The sequence below is a fragment of the Pezoporus occidentalis genome, unplaced genomic scaffold, assembly GCF_034315485.1.
Source record: "Pezoporus occidentalis ecotype Australia unplaced genomic scaffold, CSIRO_AGI_Poc_V1 ctg205, whole genome shotgun sequence".
Taxonomy (NCBI): domain Eukaryota; kingdom Metazoa; phylum Chordata; class Aves; order Psittaciformes; family Psittacidae; genus Pezoporus; species Pezoporus occidentalis.
This window is the reverse complement of record NW_026913911.1, coordinates 936604-963953: the sequence shown is the minus strand read 5'-3', so window position 1 is coordinate 963953 and position 27350 is coordinate 936604. Positions and strand designations below refer to the sequence as shown.

At 48.4% G+C, this 27350-nt stretch overlaps 1 protein-coding gene across 9 annotated transcripts in view; it reads left to right on the top strand.

Moving 5' to 3' along the window:
* EXOC6B (exocyst complex component 6B) overlaps positions 1 to 27350 on the top strand; it is a 293471-nt gene that overhangs the window by 45250 nt on the left and 220871 nt on the right. For all 9 annotated transcript variants that reach the window (XR_009964821.1, XR_009964822.1, XM_062618884.1 and 6 more), the window contains exons 2-6: positions 1548 to 1713; positions 6782 to 6829; positions 8787 to 8877; positions 8972 to 9017; positions 12182 to 12386. Coding sequence is in view for 7 of the 9 variants with exons in the window: in XM_062618884.1 (XP_062474868.1) it covers positions 1548 to 1713; positions 6782 to 6829; positions 8787 to 8877; positions 8972 to 9017; positions 12182 to 12386 (556 nt within the window). In the remaining 2 variants the exon portion in view is untranslated. The remainder of the gene's footprint in view (positions 1 to 1547; positions 1714 to 6781; positions 6830 to 8786; positions 8878 to 8971; positions 9018 to 12181; positions 12387 to 27350) is intronic.

The window sequence follows — 27350 nt, the reverse complement described above, 5'->3', positions numbered from 1 at the left end:
CCTGTCACCTGCTCTTTTTGCTTTACCCTCCAGTTTGGCTAAATAAAAATGCAATAGAAGGTTTTCAGTCACCAGACCTTTATGTCTCACTGTGGCCACCTCCAGAGGAAACTTTGCCCGGAGTTGTGACTAATTGTGTGTTTCATTTTCGCCCTCGATAGATGCTTCTGTAAACGCAAAGAGCACTAGATGGCACTCTGCCTCCAGCATCCCTGTTCCGCCAACAGAACTCCGCTAAGCTGTAAGGAGCAACCACGAGTATCCATGTGATTTCAGGAGGTTCTATCCCTTTCACCTTTAGCACCAACCGGCTTCTGTCTTGGAATAAAGAAGGGAATAGGGTCAACTTTGCAGGCTTCTAATCTTGGTGACTGTTATTTTACACTGAGTTTTAAGCAGGTTCATAAAGTTTGGGCATTTTTGTTTTGCTGTTGAGAGAGCTTACTGAAACTGTGCAACTGAAATTGTGAGGGCAGGTATTAAAGGGTGATATTTAAGTGTTTTTTTTTCCCCAGCTTTTAGCCCTGTCAGGGTATTTTTATTACTAAGAGACCTTTGTGAGTTGCAGAGGTGGGACCCTCCAAAGTGACTTGTGAGCACAGATCGCTCCAAAGGATCACATCACTTTCTTCAGTCAGAAGGATTTAATGTATCATAGAATCTTAGTGGTTTGGGTTGGACACTGCCAGGGATGGGGCAGCCACAGCTTCTCTGGGCACCCTGTGCCAGCGCCTCAGCACCCTCCCAGGGAAGAGCTTCTGCCTAAGAGCTCATCTCAGTCTCCCCTCGGGCAGGTTCAAGCCATTCCCCTTGGCCTGTCCCTCCAGGCCCTTGTCCCAAGCCCCTCTCCAGCTTTCCTGCAGCCCCTGGAGCTGCTCTAAGGTCTCCACTTCAGAAGCCTTCTCTTCTCCAGCAGCTGGGTGCTGTTTCAGCTGCAGGATTTGCTGCCTTGCACATCTCATTCAAGAGCAGTGTTGACCTTTCCTCTGCCCTTATGTGTTTTGGGCTCTGCTTTCAGCAGGCAGTGACCCCAAGAACCCTTTTGCTGCTTCTAGTTCAACTGTGGCTGTGTTGGTCTTGCAGCCAAAGAGCTAACTGTGCTGTCAACGTTGGGAACTGTGCTGTCAATATTGGGAGTGGGAAGGGGAATGGGTTTTGGTAGCTGTAAACCTGATACTTTTCCATTATAGCTTTTACTCTTGAAGGCTAAAGAACATCCAGGAGGAGCACTCTGCATTGTAGCATATGGTAGCAAATAGTGACCAGAGGTGGCTGAGCTCAAAGACAGAGCACAAAGACTTTGTTTTAGATCATTTGGTGCTGGGTTGGCTGTGTTGGGGTCTCTGAGGGAACATGAAGCTGGTGTTTGGCAGGTGGAAAAAGAAGGGCTGGAATAGGAAGATACTCAACCGTGAGTTTGGTGCCTTGTGTGTGTGAATAAACAGCAGAACTATCCCTTTATCACAGGAGATTTTCTGAAGCTCATTGTGTGAGCAATGACTAACAAATATTGCAACATTGACCCATCATTGTCATCTTCTCTTTAGGTCTGTCTATGATGGAGAGGAACACGGTCGCTTTATGGAGAAGCTGGAGGCACGGATCAGGAACCACGATCGTGAGATTGAGAAGATGTGCAACTTCCATTACCAGGGCTTTGTGGACTCCATCACAGAGCTGCTGAAGGTTAGAGGAGAGGCTCAGAAACTGAAGGTAAGAGAAAGCCATCCAGATGTGGTCCTGGTGGAGCAGAGGGCTTGTTTTCAGGCAAAGAAACTCCAACCTCAGTGTGCCGACTGCCGCTTTTCATGCGTGTATTTATTCACTTCAGGCTGTCTCTGGCATTTCCAAGCAGGCTTTTGGCTTTACACACAGAGCTCTCCATCCCACAGCCAGCCACATGCTCACAGAAAAACCTTCCTGGGGGGATATCCTGACACCAGAAGCACCCGTGTTATGACAGTGGCATTTTCCATGGCAAGGATTCATCCAGCGGTCGACTGTAGGATGAGGCCATTGAAAATACCATCAAAAAGCTTTTATTTATTTATTTTTAAGCTATTGTTCCTAGCCAAGAATTCCACATTGTTTGTTTGCAGAGGCTTGTTGCTGTTTCCCATTCTCCAAACAGCTACTTTGTTGGTGGTGCACTGTGAAGTCCATCTCTGTACCCTCAGGATCTCTCTTGATTTCTATTACTATGCGATCTATAAAACAGCACATGGGGAAAACATACACAGAAACATATTTCCCAAATCCTGAGCCTTCTTTGTAAGGGTTTCCTCAGGGAATCATCCCTGGGTGCAGTGGTGAGAGTGGGTTTTGTTCCAGCTATTCATGCTCTGTTTGATCTGGGTCTTTCTCGCAGTAGCGCTGGTCTTTGAACATACGTGCAACCAGCAGTAAAATAAATGCCCTCCCTGTTGCATCTCCAGTGTGTATCTTCAGTCCTGTGCTTTTAGCTTTGGGGCATTGCCTGTAATATCAGGCTGTAGAAATATCAGTGTTCATTGTTTGGTGAGTGCACGTGGTAAATGTGAGCTGGGTGCGTTGTCTTCTGCCATTCACGGGTAACACAGCTGCCCTCTGTGCAGGAGTGATGGGTTTCAGGTGGCTCCAAGTGAACTAAAACCTTGAGAAAAGAAGGCTCAGGGAGAGCCGTGTTCCTATAGTGTCACCGTGTTCCTATAGTGAAAAGGTGGCTACAAAGACAGCGGGGACTCCCTTTTGATGAGGAGTCCCATGGGAAAGACGAGGGGTGATGGGCACAAGTTACTGCTGGGGAGATTCCAGCTGGGCACAAGAGGAAAAGGTTTCACACTGAGAGCAGGCATTGGAATAATCTCCCCAGGGAAGTGGTGACTCCCCAGTGTTGGACGCTGTTAGATTGGGCTGCACAGGGTGCTGGGACATCCAGTCTAGGCCATGCTGTGCCTGGAAAGGTTGGACCAGATGATCCCTGAGGTCATTCCAACCTGGCATTCTATGACTGATTCTGTGATTAAAATCTACTCAGAGCTGTGTTGCTAAACTTTCTGTCCTGCTTTTGTGCCCTGTGAAGGGGTAACATTGAATTGGGAACTTTATGCTCTTGATCAGCAGAGGAGCTCCTTGCAATGAATCGCTGCACTGCACAGCAGTGTGTTGTTTTCAAGGGATGCTGGGGCACTGGTTAATAACCTGTCTGTGGATGAAAAAGAAATGAATTGAAAATGTGCCAGATAGGCTCTCAAAGAGGCATCTCCTTAATTTGGATGATATTTCTTAGAATCCCAGCCTGGTTTGTGTTGGAAGGGCTCTTAAAGCTCATCCAGTCCCAACCCCTGCCACGGGCAGGGACCCCTTCCACTAGAGCAGCTTGCGCCAAGCCCCTGTGTCCAACCTGGCCTTGAACACTGCCAAGGATGGGGCAGCCACAGCTTCTCTGGGCACCCTGTTCCATTTCTTCCTTATAACTAATCTAAATCTGCCCTCTCTCAGATTAAGCTCATTCCCCCTTGTTCTCCACCTGCACACCCCTGTAGTAAGACCCTCTCCAGCTTTTTATAGGCCTCCTTAAGGTATTGAACATCTACAGTCCGATACCTCAACAACATCCTAGGAACATTTATAACCTTATTATGTCGTTTATAACCTTAATGACATCTGCACTGCAGTAAGAGCAGGAGCTGTCCTTAAATTCACAGGACGTGACTAAGGGAATCTACAGCCTAAATTCTTGTCGGGTTGTTTTAGATGTGCTCCATCACATGTATAAGGGATTTAGGAAGGAGCTGCTGTGCTCTTCATCCTCAGTATAGTATAGCCAGGGAGGCAAACATGCCACCCTTGGCAGAATCAGCACTAGATGGGTTTCGGACAGAGGGATGGAGTCAGCAGCAGGGTCATGGTGGTGTCCTTCAGCTCCATTCCCAGGATTCCTCTCCAGCTCCCTTTGCTTCTCTCTCTCATCACTCTGACACTCTCTAAATGGTAGCAGAGTGATGTTCCTGCTCCATAGCACATGTTCCATATGCAGATGAATGAACTAACGACTTGAGCATCCTTTAAGCCCCTGTGTGATCCCAGTGTCTCGTACCTCACATGTGCTCACCTGTTGTCTGTCCTCCCTTGCTGTGCGTCTGTCTTAGATTACAAACCCTCCTTGTCTGAAAAGCTTCAGCGTGTCTACAGAGAGTCTATATAAATAATCATCTATTTTATTACAATATATACATGTAGACCTTAGACCAAACCAAAACACACCTCCCTGCCCCCTGAAAACTCCTAGTGTGCAAGGGCAGAATATATCCTTACTCCTTGCTTTAAGTGGGATTGATATGTAATTTTAATAGAAGACTACTACAGCCCTGGCATTATTTTAGGAGCAGTTTTAAATTAGCCTACACAGATTCCTTTTTCCTGGTGGGATTTTCAGGATAGAAGCAAATAAAATAATCCTTGGAAGAGATGCTGGGCTCCTGCTTGTAAAAGCTCAATGCATCATAAAGGAAATGAGCAGTTTTTGCACAGGGCAATCAGCCAGGAAAGCTGAAGCTACTGCTGAAGAGGGAGCAATGTGATGCAGATGCTGTTGAGAAACTGCGAGAGGGGGAGATCATGGGATGACTCCTCTTCTTTGCAGCATGGTAAGCTTAAAAAGCAGCATGGCCAGTGTTAAAACCAAAGGAAGCCTGTGAGGCTGGATGGCTCTGCTTGTTGGAGCTACAGAAACATTTCAGTGTGAGACCTCATGTTGCAGTTCAGACCAGTGTGGGAAATCAGTGTGGCCCAGTTTCTTTCAGTAGTCAGTAGGGAGCAAGTCGGATCCTCAATCAATTTAATCCCAGACTGATTTGGATTGGAAGGGACCTTAAAGCTCATCCAGTCCCAACCCCTGCCACGGGCAGGGACGCCTTCCACTAGAGCAGCTTGCCAGGGATGGGCAGCCACAGCTTCTCTGGGCTCAAGCACACGCTGAAGCCCAGTCATTGGGAGCTTCTCCTCAGGGCTGCTCCGTCCCATCTCCTTCACCCTGTATTTGTGCTTGGGGTTGCCCCGAAGCACGTGCAGGACCTTGCATTTGGCCTTGTTGAACTTCATGAGGTTCACAGGGGCTCAGCTCTCAAACCTGTGAAGTCTTACATATAAATACCAGGCTCCCTTTCTATCTCAGCTGCTTGCTTTGTGGTGTGCTCCAAAAGGAAAGAGGGAGCTGTTTTCATCTCAGTCTGCCCTGAAGCTTGTCCTACTTTGCTCAGCTGTTGCTCTGCTCCACGTACCCTCCACACTGCGTTGGGGGTTCAAACTGAAACAGGCGAAGTTTAGATTGGATATAAGGAAAAAGTTCTTTCCCGTGAGGGTGGTGAGGCACTGGAATGGGTTGCCCAGGGAGGTTGTGAATGCTCCATCCCTGGCAGTGTTCAAGGCCAGGTTGGACAGAGCCTTGGGTGCCATGGTTTAGTGTGAGGTGTCCCTGCCCATGGCAGGGGGGTTGGAACTGGATGATCTTAAGGTCCTTTCCAACCCAAACCATTCTGTGATTCTATGGTCTTACAGAGACAAGCCTGGAAATGACTATATACAACTTGAATAGCTGTGACAATAAGTATTCTATGGAAAGAAAGGAGTTTCATGGTATGTTAGCCTTGGACTGAGGGAGGCACCTGAACTCTGCTGGTGTTTACCTTCACAACTGGCTGCTCTTGTTGAGGTCCTTAATGTGGGCATGTTTACTTGGAAGCTTGTGTAATCTGTGGCTGTCCCAGCTGGGCTGTAGAAGATGCTGTCTGTTCACAAACCTCCTGTCTGAACATGAATGAGGATTCAGCAGAAAACCCAAAGTCATCTTTCTGTTTGTTGTCTAAATGACGTGTAAGGTGCTTATTTTGTATCCTGAGGAGGCTAAAATGACCTTTGCTCTCGTGTGAGTCTTCATTGAGTCAGACTGATGTCTGGAGCCACAAAGGGGTCAACTGCTGCGATCTTGCTAGTCCAGGGAACCTCCAGGTTTGCAGACTGGGAAGTTATTGAACTGTGAGCCCCAGCTTGATGGGATAATACAGGAAGATGCTTTAGTAAAGAATTCACAGCCATTTTTTTATATTGGCTGTATAAAAATAACCTTTTTGTACCAGCCAGGAGGAGGGATCCAGTGGGAAATGCATCTGAAGATCTAAAGGAAAATACATGAACTTTATAGATGAAGCCCACATTGAAGAATTCTTTTCTTGCTGTGGTAACAGGGAGTTAAAACCCAGTTGTCATGTATTTGGTGTTGAGGAGGGGGAAATATAACTCCTTTACCACTCAGGTAAAACAGCTTTTAAAGTGAAGCCCCATCCCTGGCAGTGTTTAAGGCCAGGTTGGACCCAGGGGCTTGGAGCAAGCTGCTCTAGTGGAAGGGGTCCCTGCCTGTGCAAGGGGGTGGAACTGGAGGAGCTTTAAGGTCCCTTCCAAACCAGTCTGGGTTTCTATGAGAACCCACATGAACATCTGCTACAGGATTGGATCCATTAAGACTACAACATTTTGAGGCTCATGTGCAACACCATGAACCTCTGTTGCCTTTTAACTTTCTCTAGTGGCAGGGAAGAAAATCCATGGTATTTGCTGTGTGGCTGCTGGCACCCTTGTGTGCCAGAATGGCCATGACTGTTAAATTGGCTAAAGAATACTTTTATGCCATACAAAGGAAGACTGTGTGAAAAGTGATGCTGTTTATGTACAGTTTATTTGTGAAGAACATGGTCCTGATTTTCATGCAGATGTGCTCTGTCTTTTTCCCCTGATATTCCCACAGAATCAAGTGACAGACACCAACAGGAAGCTGCAGAACGAAGGAAAAGAAGTAAGTTCAGTCATTCATTCTGTCTGGTTTTTGCTTTTCCGTTATCCGGCTGTGCTTGTTAGTGGGAAATGACAGTGTCCGTAAGTGCTCAGCACTAACTGATAACGTAGGTGGCACTGGTATTAAAGCATGCATTGATTCTCTTTACTGTATTTTGCTTTGCTGCCTGAAAGATGAGTTGTGTCAGAGTGCTGGGAAGTGATTTTTCCCTTTTACTGCTTCTGGATTGCAAGCTTAGTGGAAGGCACAGCCTGGGAAGCAGGGGGAATGTAAAGCAACAGTAATCCTATATTGTGGGCTTGATCCTGCAGCCCTGGGGGGTGTCATTGGGATTGCTCATAGCAGTACTGCGTCCAAGGAAGTGTGGCCAGCAGGTCGAGGGGATTCTTCCACACCCGCAGTCCTGCATCCAGCTTTGGGGCAACACCACCGGAGGGATGTGGAGCTGTTGGGGCGAGACAAGAGGAGGCCATGGAGATGCTGCGAGGGCTGGAGCAGCTCTGCTCTGGAGCCAGGCTGAGAGAGCTGGGCTGGGGCAGCCTGGACAAGAGAAGGCTCCTGAAGGGGAGACCTGAGAGCAGCTCCAGTGCCTGAAGGGGCTGCAGGAAAGCTGGAGAGGGGCTTGGGACAAGGGATGTAGGGACAGGCCAAGGGGAATGGCTTGAACCTGCCAGAGGGGAGACTGAGATAAGATCTTCAGAAGCAGGTCCCTTCCTACCCAAACCACTCTGTTTCTGTGCATATGAGCTGGAGAGCCTGGCTCCTGCTTCCCAAAGCAGTACAGCAGCAATTAAAGTCAGGGTGGCTTTTAACTGCATGAACAGAGGCATCGAGGCATGGGGAAAGGAAATGATTGAGCATCTTGTGGATGCCCTGTGCCTTTGTCTACATTCATTCTTCTGCCCCTTCATCATAAGAGAGCATGAACGGACTGGGGGCACTTTAGAGCTGAGTGTGCTTAAGGCAGTGATGCTTCAGGTTTTCCAAGTGCTTAAGACAAAGATGTGTGAGGACTCCCAGGGATGGCCCTTCTCCTGTCTTTTGCATTCCTCCTGAGAATTGCATCATTTACTATACAAAGTTCTTCTTCCTGCAGCTTTTCTGTTTCATTTCCTCGCTGCTTTCCCAGACACCCTGACTTGGTTTTGCTCCTGGCACATGCAGGCAGCTGCCTTGATTTGAAAAGCAAACAAGAAAATCCCCATCCTGGACTGCATCAGAGCAATTATTCTAATGAAGATTAAAGACAAGAATGCCCTTTGGGGAGGAGGTGATGCAGTTTCAATCCTGAATCAAATAAACTTACCTCCTTGAATGGAGGATTCACCTCCAAGAGTACAAGAGCCTGGGATTTCAGAAGGACTTTCAATCTCAGCCTGGTACTTGAGAGATAAAAGGATGCTCTGGAGGACAAATCCATGACTTGTCCCTTTGAAAAGAAGAAAGTAGAGTGTTTTTTGTTGTATGCAGTGGCTGCTCCGTGTTTATCCTTGCCCACATGCACAGGTTTTTCTGTTGGAGGCTGAGCATTTAAAAAATCCTTGTTAGTTTGGGATGGTCAGAAGCCCCTTGGGAGCGTGTCGCCACATCCTGTCTTTGGGAAGAACTAGAAAAGAGAAGCGTGGAGAGGGAGTAGGGAAGAGATGAATAAAATGGGAAGGGGAAATCATTTTTTGGAATCCAGAGGACGTACTACGAGGCTGGTATTTTGTTGCCTTTGGTTTTGCTTCTTGCTTGCTTGAAATGAAGGGAATGCTGCTGGTACTTGTTGAGCCAACCCAAAGCTGCCTCGGCTCCTATTCCAGTAGCGCTCTGCAGCCTCGCTGAGCGCCCGGTTATCACAGTGGGGTTTTTTATCAACCTATGGCGTATGGCTGGGACAAGTGCAGTTTATATCCTCTCTCCTCCATCTATTCACTGCTCTAAGTGAAACTTGTCTCTTTTTCCCTTCCCCAAGTTGATCGTAGCAATGGAAGAGCTGAAGCAATGCCGGTTACAGCAGCGGAATATTTCAGCGACGGTTGATAAGCTCACGCTGTGTCTTCCCGGTGAGGAATCTCAAGTTGCTCTTCATTTTCGTCAGTAATTCACATCCCTGTGCTTGTGTCTCAACGCGTGTGTGTTTTTTCCTTCTCGTTCCAGTCCTGGAGATGTACAGCAAACTGCGAGAGCAAATGAAATCTAAAAGGTAAATGCTGTGTGGAGTGGTGTCTGTGGTGGAAGAGTTGGAAAGCACCCGCTGGGTGCTGGATAGATGGAAAATATCCTGTGTATTTATAGGATACAGATACCTCTAAAGAGTCTTATATTCTTGAAATATAGGACTTCAAAATCAGCTTTTTCAGATTAGTTTGTTTGATTTCTGGGTGGAATCTTCACGCTCCTGCTCAGCCTCCTGTGTTACAGCCTAGAACTGGCATTGCAGCAGGGCTCTCATCTTGATTGTAAGCTTTTCAATGAAGGTGGCTATTCACTTTTTCATGGAAGCTGGATGTTGTGATGCATTCCATCAGTGTTTGACGTGGCATTTAGGTGTAATTAACTGGGTTTCAGTCTGTGAATGTCATAACCCAAAACCTGATATGATCCGAGTGAACGGAAGGCAGCCACCTGGGAAATGTGGCTCAGGGTGGGAGAAGTTGGTGGGAAGGTCTGTGGTGTATTTGGTGGCAGAAATAACTGCTCAGGAGAGTGCGTGAGCTACGTGGACTTCATGTCTCAGGAAATGTAGGTCTTTGACAGGCTGAGAGAGCTGGGCTGGTTCAGCCTGGAGAGGAGAAGGTTTATTAAGGGGAGACCTTAGGGCAGCTCCAGTGCCTAAAGGGGCTGCAGGAAAGCTGGAGAGGGGCTTGGGACAAGGGATGTAGGGACAGGCCAAGGGGAATGGCTTTAACGTGCCCGAGGGGAAACTGAGATGAGCTCTTAGGCAGAAGCTCTTCCCTGGGAGGGTGCAGAGGCGCTGGCACAGGGTGCCCAGAGAAGCTGTGGCTGCCCCATCCCTGGCAGTGTTCAAGGCCAGGTTGGACACAGGGGCTTGGAGCAAGCTGCTCTAGTGAAAGGGGTCCCTGCCCATGGCAAGGGTTGGAGCTGGAGGAATTTTAAGTTTCCTTTTGTCACATAGCACTCTGTGACTCTATGATTCCCACCCTGCATCTGTTGTGATGCTGAAGGATTCAACCATGGGTTGGGATATTTGCATGGCTGGGATGCCGGGGGGTGGTTTATTTAAGCACTGTGGGACTTTGGAGGCTCATTGTAGCCTTGGGGGGGGCAAATAGCAGCTGCTGTCAGGAGCTGGGCTGGAAACCCAGCAGGCTCCAGGGGAATGGCACGCGGGGAGAGCGGTGGGATGCGATGGCTGATGGTTTCTGCCATCCATCATGGGAACAAGACAGAAGAAACCAGATGTTTCCAACAAGGCGATAACTAATTGGATGGGCGTATTTGTACACTTCCCCCTCCTGCTCTGCTCATCCCTGTGCTCCTTGGACCCAGCAGCCTTGGGTCCAGATGAGCGTTAACTCCTGAAGGCTGGGCTGGCTGGAGGAGTCGCAGGGAGCTTGTTCAGCTCACTCGGGATGGCTCAGCGCAGACTAGGGCAGCGTGTGGTTCATCCAAGTGTTTTTCCTCTGTTAAGAGGAACAGCGAGGGGCTTATCTGTTGACAGATGTGGGGTGGGGAGCTGGAGCTGATCACAGTGCTGTGAACTTCTGAAGGCAATCCTCATGCTGCTCCGTTCCCTCGCTCTGGAAAGTGTTTCCAGGGCCTGCTTCTAAGAATTGCATCATTTTTTTGCCTTCCCCTCTCTTTGGATTGGTTCATTTTTGAAACAAATAGAAGCTGAAAGCCACATTTAAGGAAAATCTGAATCCCTGCCTTCTTTTCTTCTTTCTTTGTCTGTATTTGATGGCTTCATTCACCAAACACAGCACAATATCATTAAGTACTTTTGTAGGTGCACCCGGTATCACTTACATATCAGCTCATGATGGCCAGCAAGGGGCTGGTTACGAGCCCGAGTCTTGGGGTTTGGGTACACAGTCTCAGAGGAGTAACAGGGTCTGGATTTGGGGTGAAGACACTCAGCTTCCCGAGGCAGACAAAATGAGTTATGTGCTGTTTGCTGCAGGGTGTTTATAAAGCCAGTGCAGGCCTTTGCCCAGTGCAGAATCCGTGGCCATGAGCTGGAGGTGGAGCTGGGGAAGGAAGCCCCGTCTGAACCCAGAGGAGTAACTCTGCAACCAGCAGAGAGAAGAGATGGAGAGAGATGCTTTGTCTCTCATTGTCCAGACTTTAAGGAAGGAGCAGAAAGAGCTTTTCTCCAACAGCTGAAGCTTGTTGGCAGGTGATGAGGAAAAACCCTCTTGGTTCTGCAGGACTCTGGTGGGATCAGACTTTTTTACCCCAGCTCACTTCTATCCATACAGTCTCCAAGCAGTAAGGAAGGAGAATGCTTCATCCTGTGTGTAACAGGGTGTAGCTCGAGTAGAGCTCTGCCACCCAAGCAGAGCCTAGGTATTTCCACGGGGAAAAAACCCAAGAGCCATCCTGTTTCATGGGTGCAGCGTCCTTGGGGCACAGAGCTGGCACAAACGTGGCTCTTCTGGGTGGCTGGTAATAGGCATCACGGCATCAGGGCATGGTTTGGGTGGGAATGGACCTTAAAGCTCCTCCAGCTCCAACCCCTGCCACGGGCAGGGACCCCTTCCACTAGAGCAGCTTGCTCCAAGCCCCTGTGTCCAACCTGGCCTTGAACACTGCCAGGGATGGGGCAGCCACAGCTTCTCTGGGCACCCTGTGCCAGAGCCTCAGCACCCTCCCAGGGAAGAGCTTCTGCCTAAGAGCTCATCTCAGTCTCCCCTTTGGCAGAGCTCATGGTTCTCCTGGCGGGACCTGTGTGGGGCCTTCCTGGGGTCCCCCTCTGAGCCATTGTTCCTCTGTGCTCCTCCATGTGCTCGTCCATGAGGTTTTTCCTCACATAACCTGACCATACTGCATGTGGTTGGCAGCTTTTCCTTCACTCTGTAACGTGGAGCCCCAGCTGGCTTTGCTGTGGGTGAAAGCTGCTGCTGGGCTCAGGTGATGCTGGTTGCTTGTTACCCAGCTGGTCCTCATTTGCCCGTCAGAGCTCTGGTAAGGAGCTGCTGTGCATTTGTGTTCTTCTGTCTCTCTGTTTCCAGAAGAAGATGGTGTTTTTGTGGTTAGCCCCCTTGATCTTAAGGGCTGTGTTCTTTGAGGAGAGCTGAGATTCTTGGATATAGCAAATGACTGGAAGCTAATGTTGTTTTGGAGGGGAAACGGGATGGAAATAGCTGTTCTTCCTTCCACATCTGCCTTGCTTGCTCTCCCCAGGCACTACCCTGCGCTCAAGACCCTGGAGCACCTCGAGCACACCTACCTGCCCCAAGTGAGCCACTACCGCTTCTGCAAGATCATGGTGGATAATATCCCAAAGCTGCGGGAAGAGATCAAGGAAGTTTCCATGTCAGACCTCAAGGATTTCCTGGAGAGTATCCGTAAGCACTCGGACAAGATAGGAGAGACGGCCATGAAACAGGTAGGACTTGTGCGTGCACACGTGATGGAGGCGTTTTGGGGAGGGGAGATCATAGTAAACTCAGTTCTTCTTTTCCAGTCCCAAGGCACTAAACTTAGTTTTAAATATTGAAGTGATTTTGTTATAGGTGAAGCCACCATTCTTCATTCCGTGGTTGCTACTAGAGGTTTTATCTCCTGATCTATATACTGTTGAAAAACGATGGACCATTTCTGTTGCCTTCTCCCACCTGTATTTTGCTGCTGAATCCCGGTGCTCCAGAGCCTGGGATGCACAATCAGGCTGTGCAGCTCATCGGGACAGGGGCAGTTGTGCTGCTGTGTCTGGAGCACCTGGAGACACCAGTGTTGGTTTCCCAGGTGCAGGGTAAAGCAACAGGAGTTCACACACTGATATCAACTTGATTGCTTTTGCATCTTCAACTGGTTTTCAAGTACTGGGTGAACTTCCCTTATGGCTTGCTTGCATTTTGCCTAGCAGTTGGGGTCTGTAAAAGGTGACCCTGATGGAACTGAGCATTCCCGTGCATGTATTAAACCAGAATTGCCTTTTCCCACTCTTTAATATTCTAGATTTGAATTTCAATGGAGTTTTTCTTGTCACAGCCAGTAGATTGCTCACAGAGGCTCTTAAGCAGAACGTTGCTACTTTGAAATTCAGATCCACTGGTAGTGAAATGTTACCTCTCATGAGCAGTAAACTGCCTGCTCTGATAGTGATGCATGGATTGGACTTGTTGAGTTATGGGAAGGACTCTTGATGTGATTTCTCACAAGGTGATGAGCTTGTGCTGTTGGGTTTATGGTTCGAGGTAGAGGCAAGTTCAGTTTTAAACACTATCCTTCCTGTAAGATGGTGTGGCTTGAGGATTGCTATTAATTGATTTAATTTCCAGTATATCCCATGCTTTACTGTCTTTTCTCAGCTTCTCTGTAGTGTTTTAAGACAAACCAAGCTCTTGCAGTGTGCAATAGAGCTGTGGGGAGATGCCACTCTGCATCTGGGAGTTCAGTACAGTGTTTTGTTCATTGTTGTGTTGGATCAAACAAGTGTTTCTGAATCTGCAATAACCACGTTGTGACCTGTGCATCCCATTGTAGAGCCAGACATCCATGGTGGCAGTGTCTGTGATGGCTGCAGGCATGTTGTGCTGAGTTTCCCCAATACAATAGCTTCTACAACAGCACCTGTTCACAAAACCCACTCCATTTTGTTCATTATTGGCAGCCCAACCTTCTCAAGAGTCTTCCTTGGTTCTTGTGGCTGGAAGGGAGCAGGAGTTTCCTTTGCCTTTTGTTGCCCAGTACATTACTAAATAAATAACTTCTTTATACCCACTTAAGGATATTTACCAGTTAGATATAAGAGGATGTAGATGTGGTGTCCTCCTCTTACAGTTTCCAGTCTTGTCATCATGCTGCTGGGATGAAACCTCCCAGCATCTTGGCTGGGATTAGACATTAGGCGGAAACTCTTCCTTGTGAGGGTGCTGAGGTGCTGGCACAGGGTGCCCAGAGAAGCTGTGGCTGCCCCATCCCTGGCAGTGCTCAAGGCCAGGTTGGACACAGGGGCTTGGAGCAAGCTGCTCCAGTGGAAGGGGTCCCTGCCCGTGGCAGGGGTTGGGACTGGAGGAGCTTTAAGGTCCCTTCCAACCCGTTCTACAATTCTATGATCCTGTGAATTTTCTGCTGCAAGGTGCAGGGTCTAGAAGGGGTTTCCTTCCCCCTTTGTGGGGACAGAGTTATCTCCGCCGGTGGACTCGATAACTTTCCATCAATGTGGATGTACTGTTCCCGTACAACCTAGGGAGGAAGGTCACCTTGCCACTTCCAGTTGCAAAAGCCGCTTTGGAAGCGCTGCTGGAATCTGAGCAGCGTTGTAGGTTTATTCCTGCCCAAAGCATCTCGAGCTGCTGTACACTGAGGAGCTGAAGCTTTCGGAGCCTCCCGTTGCGTGGGGTCACTCCACGTCGCTGTGCAGACAGTCTTGCATGGCTGGGTCTTTTTCTCCTCAGTGTGTTGGCCGTGATTGATAGTTGCTCTGGAACAGAGCGGAGCTGGCAGGAGGCCTGGGAGAGTCAGGGAACTGTGATTGGCAGCTGAATACATTCGGTTTAAATTAGCATCATATAAATTCTTCTCAAATTGTTTGATTTCACCAGCAGGAATGGCAGAGGGGCTGATACAATGGGGAAAGGAAATCATGTTTTTGTAACGTTGCAAATCTGAGGCCGATGATGACAAGAGCTGAAAATTTCATTTTGTGATAATCAGAAGGATCTGTCTCAGAGCTGTGCTTGTGTTCCTGGCCAGCAGTCAAGGATGCAGGGGGCTAGCCGGCCCCTCTCTGGGACAGGAAGGCTGCGGTGGGATGAAGTCAAGTGAGATGGTCCCAGGGTCAGCCGGACCTGAGGCATCTCACAGCACACAGAGAGACCTTACAGCGTCCTAGCAGGAATGATGAGCTCCCATTGACTCCTTTCTGACTTTTATTACCTATGGTTCTGGGGGAAAATCCTGCGTTCCAAATATCGGTCTGAATTGCGCAGATAAAAGTAGCTCTGTGCGTTTGAACTCCTTTTGGACTTTGGCCCTGTGAACCTGCGTGTGTGTTTTGGTTCTGGTGGTGTTTCTTTTTAAAGAGCTCGATCCTGGCCTTGCCAGGAATGAATTACATCTTATTAACACTCGCTGATATCCGGTATGTGGTTTTATTATCTAGCTTAATGGCTGAAATATGTGCGGCATGTGGAGGAGGTCACTTAGGATGGTGCCTCAGAAGCATCCAGGGTAAGCTCAGTTAATGCTGCTCCACAGGGGTCCAAGAATAACCCTTCCAAAAGCCATTATCGGATCAAGTTTGTCAGGATGGCCAAAATACTCAGCGTGCCTTTAGCAGAGATGGAGGCAGACCAGCTTTTGGGGCTATTTTAGCATCACTTGGATGCGCTGTCAAAGCTGATGTTTAATCCGTGGTGATCCAGGACTAGTTTGAATGGGTTGATGTTTCAGCTCTGCCTTTTTTACGCGGGGGTGTTTGCTCTTCTCACTGACACATGTTGGTGTCTGTGCCATTTCTGAGTATAATGAAAGGTTTGTATAAAGAATAGTTTCCCACAGCAGCAGGAAATCAGCTTGGTTACATGAGTACACTGAAAGAACAAGGCAAAATGTTGCACGATGATGTGCACAATAGAATCATAGAATGGTCTGGGGTGGAAGGGACCTTCAAAGGACATCTAGTTCTGACTCCCCTGCAGTGAGCAGGGAAATGCCCCTCTGAGTTTGGTAGGAGTGCAGTTCTGCCCATCAGCTGGAGAAGATGAAGCACTTCAGGGCATGGGTTAGCAGCAGCTCCGTAGACCTTTCAAATTGAGATCTAGGGTTTGAAAGGTTTCTCTTGCTTCAGTTCTGTCCCTGCAGGTCAGAGCTGAGTGAGAACTACTCATGTGTGGAGTGTCACATCCCACATGTGGCCTCTCCTTGTTCAGCGTGGCCTCTCATGCCTGCAAATAGCTTGGGCAGGGATGCCAAAATAGCATGTGGGTATGTGCAGCTACCACTCTATTCTCCAGCATAGAAGTTTTTGGTAGCACAGGATCAGGCCTTGGAAAGAAAAGATCTTGTGGATGAGAAGTAGAGGAGGAGATTTGTTGTATTCCTCCCCAAATTACTTGGTCTGGAGATGGTGGCTGCTAACAGACATTCCCTGGGACCATGGGGATGCACGTGGCATGGATACAGGCCATGCTAAGGCTGTTGAGCACCCAGCTGTGTGCCTCAATATTTTAGGTATGTCTGTATTTAAAGGTAATTCTGACCTGGAGTTCTCTGGATTCATGATGATTGGTTGGAGGATGCAAGTGTCTTTGTGTAGTTTTCTCCGTGCTACTGGTTTGGTCTTAAACCTGTAACCAAATCTCTACGTGCATTTTTACTGGGATTACAGAGAAGTAGCTACACGTTGATGAATCCTGAGTGTCCATTAGTTGGTTTTAAAGTCGTGTTGAATACACTGGTGTTGTAATAAAAAACGTCATTGTGTAGGGTGGTTTTTTTTAGGCTAAATTGGAATGCCCCATCCCTGGCAGTGCTCAAGGCCAGGCTGGATGGGGCTTGGAGCAAGCTGCTCTAGTGGAAGGTGTCCCTGCCCGTGGCAGGGGTTGGAGCTGGATGAGCTTTAAGGTCCCTTCCAACACCAACCAGGCTGGGATTCTATGATTCCATCTTTATAAAAGCTGGCCCACATGCAAGCTGCCCTGTCTGCTTCTCTGCACAGTGGCCGTGTTAACAACTGGGTGCTCTCACCTTGCCAGCACATGGAGCCTATCTCCTTTGCTCGCTTCAGTCCACAGCTTCAAACCCTTCCCTTGGTTTTTGGATCCTTGGATGGCGTTTGCAAGTGTTCTGCCCAGCAGTGCTGGCTTTGTGCCTCTGCCTGTGGTGTTCACCCTGTTGATCTCTTTCAGGATGTCTCTAAAAAGATGATGGTAGTGATGGGATTATGTGGGCGATGGATAGAGCAGTTGTGATTCCTGGCCTGGGAGGCCAGCGGGTGGTTATGCCCCAGCTTCAGGCTGATGATACGTGCTCCAGAAGCACATGAGGAATGTGGAATGTGTTAGGGAGTTAGCAGATTTAAGGTGGGCAAAGGGGAGGGAATGAAGGAATGAGGGGTGCGGAAAGCAATGGAGAGCTTGACCTGCAGCTGTTGTGCATCATGACGAGCACACCTTGGCCATGCAGTATGGTTTTAGTGGTGATGCCCATCCGAAAGCAGAGGGTGAGGCTGGTTCCTGTGCCCTGCATTGGGGAAGGACCAGATCCCTGAGGCTGAGCCTGCTGTGGCACCCGCTCCTCACACCCTCCTGTTGCAGGTGGCTCCGACTGAGCTGTGAGAACATGCGGACGTTGTGCCAGGCAGCTGATTGGGAACGATGGGGATAAGTAGAGAAGTGGCATGTGGTGATTGCAGCCCTATTGGGAAACCCTGTCCCCTCCCTGTGCTCCGTTTTAAATGCAGCCACAGGGCCCCCACCCCAGGCCACAAGAGCAAGCAGTTCCCTGCACATCAGTGGACAAGGGGACGTTCTGTCAGCCTCCAGATGCTGCCCAGTGGCCTTTTGATGGCCCAGTTGATGTAGTTTAAACTGCACTTTGGGCAGTGTTCTTAATTATCCCTATCCCTGCCATTCTCCAGCTTTATGTAATCTTCTGCAGCGCATATGGAAATTGTTTGGGCTTTGTATGGATATTTTAGAGCAAATTACATTTTACTGCCTTTCCCTGGGTGTGCCGTGCAGGGAATGGCCTTCTGCTGGGTGTCGGTGCTCCGGCAGCCCTCGAGACTCACTAGAGGTCAAGGGAGCCCTGTGTGAGACTCAGTCTCCTTTGCCACGTGGGCTGGATCTGCCCGAGCCAAGTCTGGGCTCACGTGGAGGGTTTGGAAGATCCCTGCATCCGCTTGCTCCGTGGGGGCCGGCTTTTATCGGCATGCCCCAGGACTTGCAAAGCAGCCTTGGAGCTGAGCTTCCTGCTGGTTTAAGTGGTGTCTCTTATTCCAAAGGGTTTCTGTAACAAGCACAAACAGTAAAAATCGTGTTGTTTATTAAAAGCAAGGGAATTTTATAGTCTGGGATGCAGGCAGGAGAGCCTCTCGGGAAGGTCAGTCTGGTGGCTGGGTATGCAGTGGCTGTTTACACAACAGATGGGGATAAGGGGATGGTGTTTTCCCCTCCTGGGCAGGTTTGTAAAGCAGAAATGTATTCTCTAGTAAACTTCAGTAACGAGACCTTCTTAATCTTTGATACTGCTGCTTGTCTACTTGTTATATTAAAGTCTTATGGAAGGAAATAAGTCTTCTGGGGCTGTTTAGATTGGAACTGTGATGGCCAGCTATGGTCTCAGCTTGCAGGAAACCAGGCTGAGTGAGAGGGATGCTGTGGTCCAGTGGAGGGACGATGAATGTTCTCTGGTTATTGAAGGGAAGTGTCACTGTTGGACCTGTGGGAGCTCTGAAATGCCTTCAAGTGCCTTGATAAAAATGTTTATTGTCAGAAGCTTATGATGTGTTTGCATCTATCCTCTTCCCTTCTATGAATCATAGAAGCAACAAGGTTGGAAAAGACCTTTAAGATCAAGTCCAACCATTAAAAAATGAAAGAGGTGGATAAATAGCAGTGACTTCAGTTGGTCGCTTACCCCCAGCATCCTTTGCTTAACCTCTTTGAAAGCTGACTTGAGAAAGCTGGTAAAAAGACTTAAAATTCCAGACAAATCTTTAATAACTCACTACTTTTTCATTAAGACTTGGCCCTGAGAACTGTTTCCTTACCAGAGTGCCGAGCATCATCTCGATGGTGACTGGATGAATCACTTGACACTTGCTGTTTAATTTGGAAGCTTTTTCATAGAATCCCAGCCTGGTTTGGGTTGGAAGGGACCTTAAAGTTCCTCCAGGTCCAGCCCCTGCCACGGGCAGGGACCCCTTCCACTAGAGCAGCTTGCTCCAAGCCCCTGTGTCCAACCTGGCCTCGAACACTGCCAGGGATGGGGCAGCCACAGCTTCTCTGGGCACCCTGTGCCAGCGCCTCAGCACCCTCGCAGGGAAGAATTTTTCCCTAATTTCTAATATTTCCCAATATCTACATTCTAAATTCATTTTTGAGACAAATCTTGGGGAATTGTCTGCATTTTTTAACTCAATCCACCCACTCTTGACTCAGTGGCGAATTGTGATAGGTTTTGAAGATGAGATGTGAGATATCCCAGTGCTGTTTAGCCAGAGACAGTGGGATGGCTTTGTACATGGGCTCCTCACCGTCTTGTCCTCAGGTTTGCATATTCAGGCTGGAGCTTACCTGTAGGATCTGAAGTGGTACTCAGTGAGATCTCTTATGGCTGTAGGATGCTCTGCAGCTTGCAGAAGGGATAAAAGCCGGGGAAAGAAGAAGGAGGAGGCGATGTGAATGATCTTGCGAACTGGAAACACTTGTTGAAGTGCCTTCTGAAGCGAATCGTCAAGCCAGGAGCTTGAGGTTAAATGTGATCCCTCAGCTTCCCAGCGGCCGTGGGAATGGAGCGGTCGTGGCAGCCGGACAAGTCTGGGTTTAACATCTTGGGTCGGGGTGGACGGGGCAGCCACTTGATGGGAAAAGCAGATGGAGGCATCACTGAGGACGTCTGTAGGTGGACTGGAGGCCAGCAGCGTGTCTGGGGAGGTGGTGATAGGGCTATGTGCAGATGTAAGCATGTTTCTGTTCCCCAGTGCACGTTGTTTGAGGTCTTTGTACTTCCTCGTGCTTTAACTCCCCTTCTTCCCACATCACATAATTCGAGTGCAAATGTGCTTATTATCATAAAAGCTTTTTAGTCTAACGTTTCCTGGCTTTTGGGGGAGGTTTCTCTGTTTATTCAGGAGGAATTCTGTGCCTTTAAGTCTACATTGAAAATTTATACCCCATAGGAACTTTATTAATAACTGGGTATTCCTCTGAATTCTTTTTATGACCTCAAAAATGAAACTGCTAAATCATAGGCCCTTTTTTATTTCAGCATATGGATGACTAATGGCCACAGGGACTGTGGTATCCCCAGTAGCAGATCCAGCATGTTCTGTGGACATGGCTGCAACATAAAAGCAAAAGTTTAACTACAGGGCAGTCACATCCTGGACTAACTTTTTGTGTGGTTGCCTTTTAGTCCCTTAGAAACACTTGCAATGCAGAGATGCTTCTTGAAATAAATCCTTTATCTTCTAATTATGATAGGCTGGATAATCCTCAAGATGTTAGGAAGCCGGGCAGTGCCCAGTTGAGGCATAAGCACCCTTTGCTCCTTCTTTTAAGCCGTCACTAATTGCTGTTTCACTTCTTGGAGCTGGGAAAAGAGGTGCTGTTAAACCTCTCATTTTCCCTGCTCTTGCTTGTAGTGGTTTTAATTATGGAGCCTGTGAAGTTGCTTCGAGGAAGGTGGTGCCCAGTGCTCCGGTCTCCTGCGGACACGGCAGCTTTGGAGGTGAGACAGTGTGGATAGACCTCAGACTAATAAACCGGGATGCGTGCTGGCTTTGGCGGATCCCATGTGGGAAAGGATGTGGAGGAGGACGGGGGTCTGGACAGGATGGTTGTGGCAGGAGAGGTGCTGGAAATAAGGGTTGCTCAGAAAGTGCTGGGAATTGCTCCCATCAGGATGCTGCTGCCTGCGATGATAAATTCCTCAGTTTTCATTAGGATGTCTCGGGCTTGTTGTAATGTAGCTGCTAATAAACCTTCCAAATTAACTGATTTTTCCCTTGTTTTTCCTTATAAAAATTCCTGGAGTGGTTTTGGTAATGGATTCTTGTGCTGCACATGGGGTGGTTTGAGCTCTCTGTGTGAACGCTCTCGCTCTGCGCCTGGCTGTGTATGCGTGGAAGGAGAAGCTGAGGAGGTTTTGAGAGCCTGGGTGCTCCTGGTGTAACACAGTCACGTAAAAGTCTTCACATTCCTTCACCTGAAGGTGTGAAAAAGCGGTTTGTGGATGTGACAAAGCAGGAATGCTGCTGTGAAAATGGCACCAGTGCTTTGGTCAAGGCCAGGTTGGATGGGGCTTGGAGCAAGCTGCTCTAGTGGAAGGTGTCCCTGCCCGTGGCAGGGGGTTGGAACAGGAATGAGCTTTAAGGTCCCTTCCAACCCAAACCATTCTATGGTGGTGATATGCAGTGTCCACCTATATTGTGCATTGGCCAATCAGAAATGTATGTGGTGGAGGAATGCTACAATGAGATCAGGAACAAACTTATTCGGGATCACAATAAATAGAATAAGAAGCTAAAGGATGAGGAAACACCAAGTGAGAAAACTCCACGTTGTGTCAGAAAGCCAACGGCTATTATGATTAAGTGATGCAGAACCCCAGCTCTTCTCCACTGGTGTACAGTTCTAAGAGGATGCTCACAAGTTCATTACAGTTAGCTGTATTACAATCACTGCTTCATCACTCCACAGATGATCAAGCAGTGAAACACAGCAGCAGTGAAACACAGCAGCAGTACCCAGTAGTTTGTATATACGAGAAAGGGGTGCAAGCATGAGCTCTTATCAAACAAGTTTTCATGTCATCAATGCACTGACACCTACTTTACAGTTATACAGATATAAGGCAGAAGCTCTTCCCTGGGAGGGTACTGAGGCGCTGGCACAGGGTGCCCAGAGAAGCTGTGGCTGCCCCATCCCTGGCAGTGCTCAAGGCCAGGTTGGACCCAGGGGCTTGGAGCAAGCTGCTCTAGTGGAAGGGGTCCCTGCCTGTGGCAGGGGTTGGAGCTGGGTGAGCTTTAAGGTCCCTTCCAACCCAAACCATTCTATGTAATACCAGCCGTTGCTTCTCAGCTGATGGGCTGTGACCTGCTTACAAACAATGGGGAAGGGAATGGCGCATAGGAAATGCTGTGGGGTCACCAGGGAGCTGTGGGCTCGGGGTTGCTAAAGAGATGCAAATGGGTTGGTGTGAGTTGGGCTGTGGTTTTTTTCCCAGTGGAGGTACAACGGCTCAGTCGGAGGGAGAGGAGCACCGAGCTGGGCCGTGCTGCGTGCCCTTTGCATGACACTCCTGTACAAATTGCAAACGGGTGTATGCAGGAATCACCAAGTGAAATCCTTCAGCAACCCAAGACTCCTGATTCCTTTTAGTTTAAACACAGAGTTCTGCTGACAGGCTCAGGTTATTTAAGCCTCTCGACATATTCTTCTAATTCGCATATATAGCAAATTTAGAACAGCTTTCATTTGTGGGTAAGAGTGCACTTAAGTTACTCCAGGACAGCTCGGCTTTGTTTCTCTTCTCTGTCTCCTTTTAGAGTTGGACAGGTTCCTCTGGGGGACAGGGAAGGGATGTCTCGGGCACACCGATGTGTTTGTTTGACTTTAGGAGTCTGTGTGCTGCAATCCGAGCGTGGTTCGTCACCGCAAGCAGAGAGTCTGATGCTGGCGCTGCTGAAGTCTTCCAAGGGCTTCATTTTTGTGAGAAACCAAAATCCCTCTAGGGTAAGAGAGGAAAACCCTCTGCAGCAGGAGAGGTTGCAGTCTGTAATGGGTTGGGTGCTATAGCCCTGCAGGATGGAAGTCATTCAATGAGTAGAAGCTTTCTATGACCTGGCAGCATGCACTTGAGCTCAGAACCCTCCATGTGCTGGGCTGTTTTCTCTCTAGATGCATTGACCCTGATAGGAAATGTTTGGATGTGGCTGCCGTGGAGAGTCGAAACTGCTGCATCCATCTGTCCTTATGTTCCAGTTCTGTTGAAATCCTGATCTGTGCTAACAGTTCTTGTATTTCCTCATCATTACTGTCTCCTTAGCACTTAGTTGGTGGTAGCTGGGCGAGATAGGTGTGTGCCTTTGGTCCCTGTTATACAAAAAAGACTTGGAGAGCTGAAGAGTGTCCAGAGAAGGGTAACAAAGATGGTCAAAGACTGGGCAGCATGTTAGGAAAGGCTGAGAGAGCTGGGACTGTTCAGCCTGGAGAAGAGAAGGCTCAGGGAGACCTTGTCACCATGGTTCAATGTTTAAGGGGTGGCTCCAAAGAAGATGGAGACTCCCTTTTGACCAGGAGTCCCATGGGAAAGACAAGGGGTGATGGACACAAGTTACTGCTGGGGAGATTCCAGCTGGACACAGGAGGGAAAATGTTTCACATTGAGAGCAACCATTGGAATAATCTCCCCAGGGAAGCGGTGGATTCTCCAGTGTTGGGCACTGTTAAGACTGGGCTGCACAGGGTGCTGGGACATCGGGTCTGGGTGATGCTCTGACTAGAAAGGTTAGACCAGCTGATCCTTGAGGTCCCTCCCAACTTGATGTTCTATGTTTCAATGCCATCCATCGCTTGGTGGGCAGCAGCACTGCTACGGGGAGGCTTGGGGGCAGTGGAGGAAGCCTGGGGGTTGGAGGTAAGGAGCTCCAGGCTCTGACGGGGCTGGAAGGATGCTGCCGGTTACGAGGTGCAAACAACTTCATCTCTCTCCACCTTCCAGGGGGCCCTAGCGGATGCTCCTTTGCATTTTTAACCTTCTTTCTCTTTTCCACCCCTCTTAACGCTGTTTGTAGTTCCTCTAAGCCATAAAACAAGCGCCCTGGGAGTTCTCCTTCTAAGCAGACAGCAGTATAAACAAACACCCCATCCCGTTCTCCTGGCGCTCCAGCCTTGAGGAGTCTTGTTTTCAGCTCTGACCCCACAACCTTTCCTCTGGTTGGCAGCATGCTGGCGTTGACAGTTCCAGTGGTTCAGCCAGAGTTGAAAGATAATTGCTGGAGGAGCAGCGGCCGGGATGGTATGTGTTATTCGGCAGGACCCCCTTGAGGCGAAGCTTTGAATCTGGTGCGCATTTCAAAGCATGTGTTAAACTTGATGTGATACTGATTAAAACGGAGGGCTTCGGGGTGAATTGGCAGGGCCCCGCCTTTGCATCTGCCAAATGACAGGCAAAGAAATGTCTTGTTGCAGCAGAGGGCTCCAGTAGTTGTCTCAGCAGAATCAGGCCCTGAAAGGGGGGGAAGCCTTCTTGGGGTGTCCTTCCTCTATGGTGCTTATAGGACCTGTGCGAGCGCTGTGCTCAGATGGTATTTTCATTGAGCCTTTCTATTTCCAAGCCCATATGGAAATAATACTGCTTCCCCCCCCCCCCCCCCTTCAGCCATGTCCTTCAACTTTGTGTTTCCAAGGAGCAGATGTAAAAGAGTGAGGGAATAAATGAAGGCAGGTACTGTCAGACCCTGGGATGCAGCAGCATTGGGCGATGGAGTTTGCTCCGGCACTACCATGGTTCCTCTCTGGTTCCGTATCTTCAGTGAGGACGTGGTTTGCTGTATCACTGATGCACAGATAAAATACCAACTATATCTCAGTAGTGATTGCTCCAGAATCTTCCTCTGAGATGCACAAAAGGTTAGTTTTGAGATGACACCGTTATGCGGTGTTCATTCGGATTGAGCTCTCCTGTGCTTTAGCTGCAGAATTGGAAGGAAAATGTAGGTCTTGATGTGTTCCTGCTGTCTCACACATCCTCTTCGTAGGCCCAGCACAACCTGGGTAGCTCCTGCTGTCTCAAGCTTGCAAAACTCAGTAATTAGCAAAGAAAAACCCACTCGGAAATGGGGATGGATGGATGGATGGATGGATGGATGGATGGGAGCAGCCTGGTACCTTTATAACATAAGCTTGGTGTGCTTCATGAATTTTCTCTGGCTGCTCAAGCTGCAAGTGTGGTAGAGGGTGAGGAACCTTCCTGTGCCTCAGGCAAATTTTGGGAATGGTTTTAAGAAGCAGTTCTTGGGGGTATGGAGGAGAAGATACTGGGAAAATGAAGAGGAGAAGCTGTTAAATGTAGCACCCAAGAGGTGGTTCTCATGTCAATAGGTTTAAGTCAGTATCTGCTGCTGTATGCAAAGACTTAGAACAAAGATGTGCACGTAGATGTCATTGCTTAAACCGTTTCCCTATAATCTGAGGGTGATTTGGCTCCCATCAACCTCACGTGCTGTTGTGTGCAGGTAAAACCAGTTTGTTTTCCAGCTGCTTTTCCACTTGTGCACTGATTTATGTACATCCCGTGCCAGCTTTCTCCTTGGTTTGCCCACTAAAAATAAACAGCTTTCCCCTTGGAGTATCTTCTGCTCCAGGGTTTTTAGTTTATAAGCTTCCAATAGCTTTCCTGAAGCTGTTTCCCTTTGGCTTTGGGCATCAGTGTTTCCAGTCAATGACAGAAACGCTTTCCAGTAAGAGCAAACACCGAGGGTTTGGGGTTTGCTGGGTATTGGCAGTGTTTGCAGTGCCTGGTCCTTGGGTCTTCCGGGGGATTGCAGCTTTGGGACATCTTATTTGTCATGACTTGGAGTAAGCGTGTCCTCCTCCTTTAGAAGAACACTACCAAGAAGGCCCAGACGACAGAAAGGAAGGGAATCTATAGTGAAAAGCAGTTTTTAGCACAGGAGCTGTGTAAGATGAGCTGTGTGAACACCAGCTGATGTGGCACATGAAGTGGAACCGTATTTCTTCCTCAGGTAACTTGTACCCCCTCTTGTCAGCTTTCCCATTGCCAGCCTGTACAATCCTTTCCGTGGCTGTGGCTGTGAATGTTCACATCTTCAGGTTTCTTCTTGTTCGCAGGAGCTTTGCCTTCATTCCAACGGAATTCCCATCAGCTTTTCGCTGTCTTTTTCAGCTGGTTTTGCCTCATCCCAGTCTCTTACTTCTTTCTGGCTGTGTTTCATTTAAACTTGCAAAGTTTGTTGCTGTCTTGTCTTTTTCACTAGCGAAAATGTAATGAATTTGGTGTTAGTGCAAGTGTGACAGCCTGGAAAAGGATTATGTGAATTTCATGGAATCATCATAGGATCCCAGCCTGGTTTGTATTGGAAGAGACCTTAAAGCTCCTCCAGCTCCATCCCCTGCCACGGGCAGGGACCCCTTCCACTAGAGCAGCTTGCTCCAAGCCCCCATGTCCAACCTGGCCTTGAACACTGCCAGGGATGGGGCAGCATTCTTGTTGGTCCTCTACGTATTGAAGGCTGCTCTCAGGTCTCCATATAAAGGTTTCTCTCTGCATTTTCCATCTCGTTGTTTTAGTTAATTTTATTCTGTGGTGTCTGTGGCTGGAGAGGGCTGAGACCTGTCTCTGAACCTGCTGTGGTCTGCCCAACCTCATGGGTGTATTTCTCTTCTGTCAGTGAGGGCTGTTTTGTCTCCAGGTATTTTGTGGTTGACTCCAGCTGAGAACTCTCTGTGCCCCCAGTGGTAACTTAATTTGCTGCTGCTTTGTCCTCAGCAGTCCCCTTCCATCTTCCACCGTAGCAGATGTTGCATAAAGAAAGAAAATAACAACAAAGCTCATGAGGTTTGGTCCAAGTTAGGTTGTGACCTGCTGGCCACAAGGACTTTCCTTGCCCTGCATGCTGGGCGCAGGAGTTGGGTCTCCTCCCTGCCCTTCCTGGCTTCAGCGTGGTTGTGTATGGGCATGCAGGAATCTTATGGATCATCTCCAGGTTCCTGCTCGGTGTATTTGGGTTGGCAGAAGTCACCCATGACCCGTTTGCAAGGTCAGGGACTGGGGGTGTGGAGAGGTTATTGCATGGCAGCCGCGTCAGGAAAAGTGATGGCTGACCTTGGGTTAACTTGGTGATGTTACTTGGGTTACTTGGTGAGCCTCATGATCCAAAAGCCAGATCCGTACCTCCATGATGCTCTAAGTGAGTTGTGTTTCCATTTTCTCATACCTCTGTCAATGAAACATTGAGCATCTGGTGGGTTGAGGCATGTTTAACAGCTACTAGTAAATGTGTGACCACCTGAGAGCTCTATGTGGGAGCTCTGAGGAGCATCCTCCTCCTGCTGCTGCTCCCCACCAACCTCTCCTGTGAACTTACCAGAAGTCCTTTGGCAGAGTAAAAGCCATGGATGCTTTTTGTTACTTGAAGTATTTTCCTTATAAAATGCTGGCAAGGGGTAGTGACATCAGTGGATCATTGAAATATTAATGAGCAGATTTGTAGGGAAAAGGAATTCATGTCCCCTAGATCAAAGAAATTTGTTGTATATTAATTTGATGTATTTACAAGTTCCAGTGCTTTCTAAATGTCTTCTTCTGGTGCCGTTTCTGTTAGCAAGGAACGTGAATGGTTTTAATAACCTTTTATTTGCAACAAAGCTGGCAGAAATGTTTTGTGCTTTACTTCAGGGTTGGTGGCATTGCCTTCAAGCTGTCTCTGGCCTCAGAGGTTGACTTAACCCCTTAGTTTCCGAGGGTCGTGCACATGTAACATCTAGGAGCACTTGGCACAGGCTGCATGAAATCTGGTTTAGTTCTTTAGAGCCCAATATTTGACATGCAATTAAAAGGCTACAAGCTTTGCTAGCTCTCATAAAGCTCTTTTGCAAGTGTGGCTGTTCAAGTCCAGCTTTATAAGCCACCTGTGCACGCTTTTATATTTTAA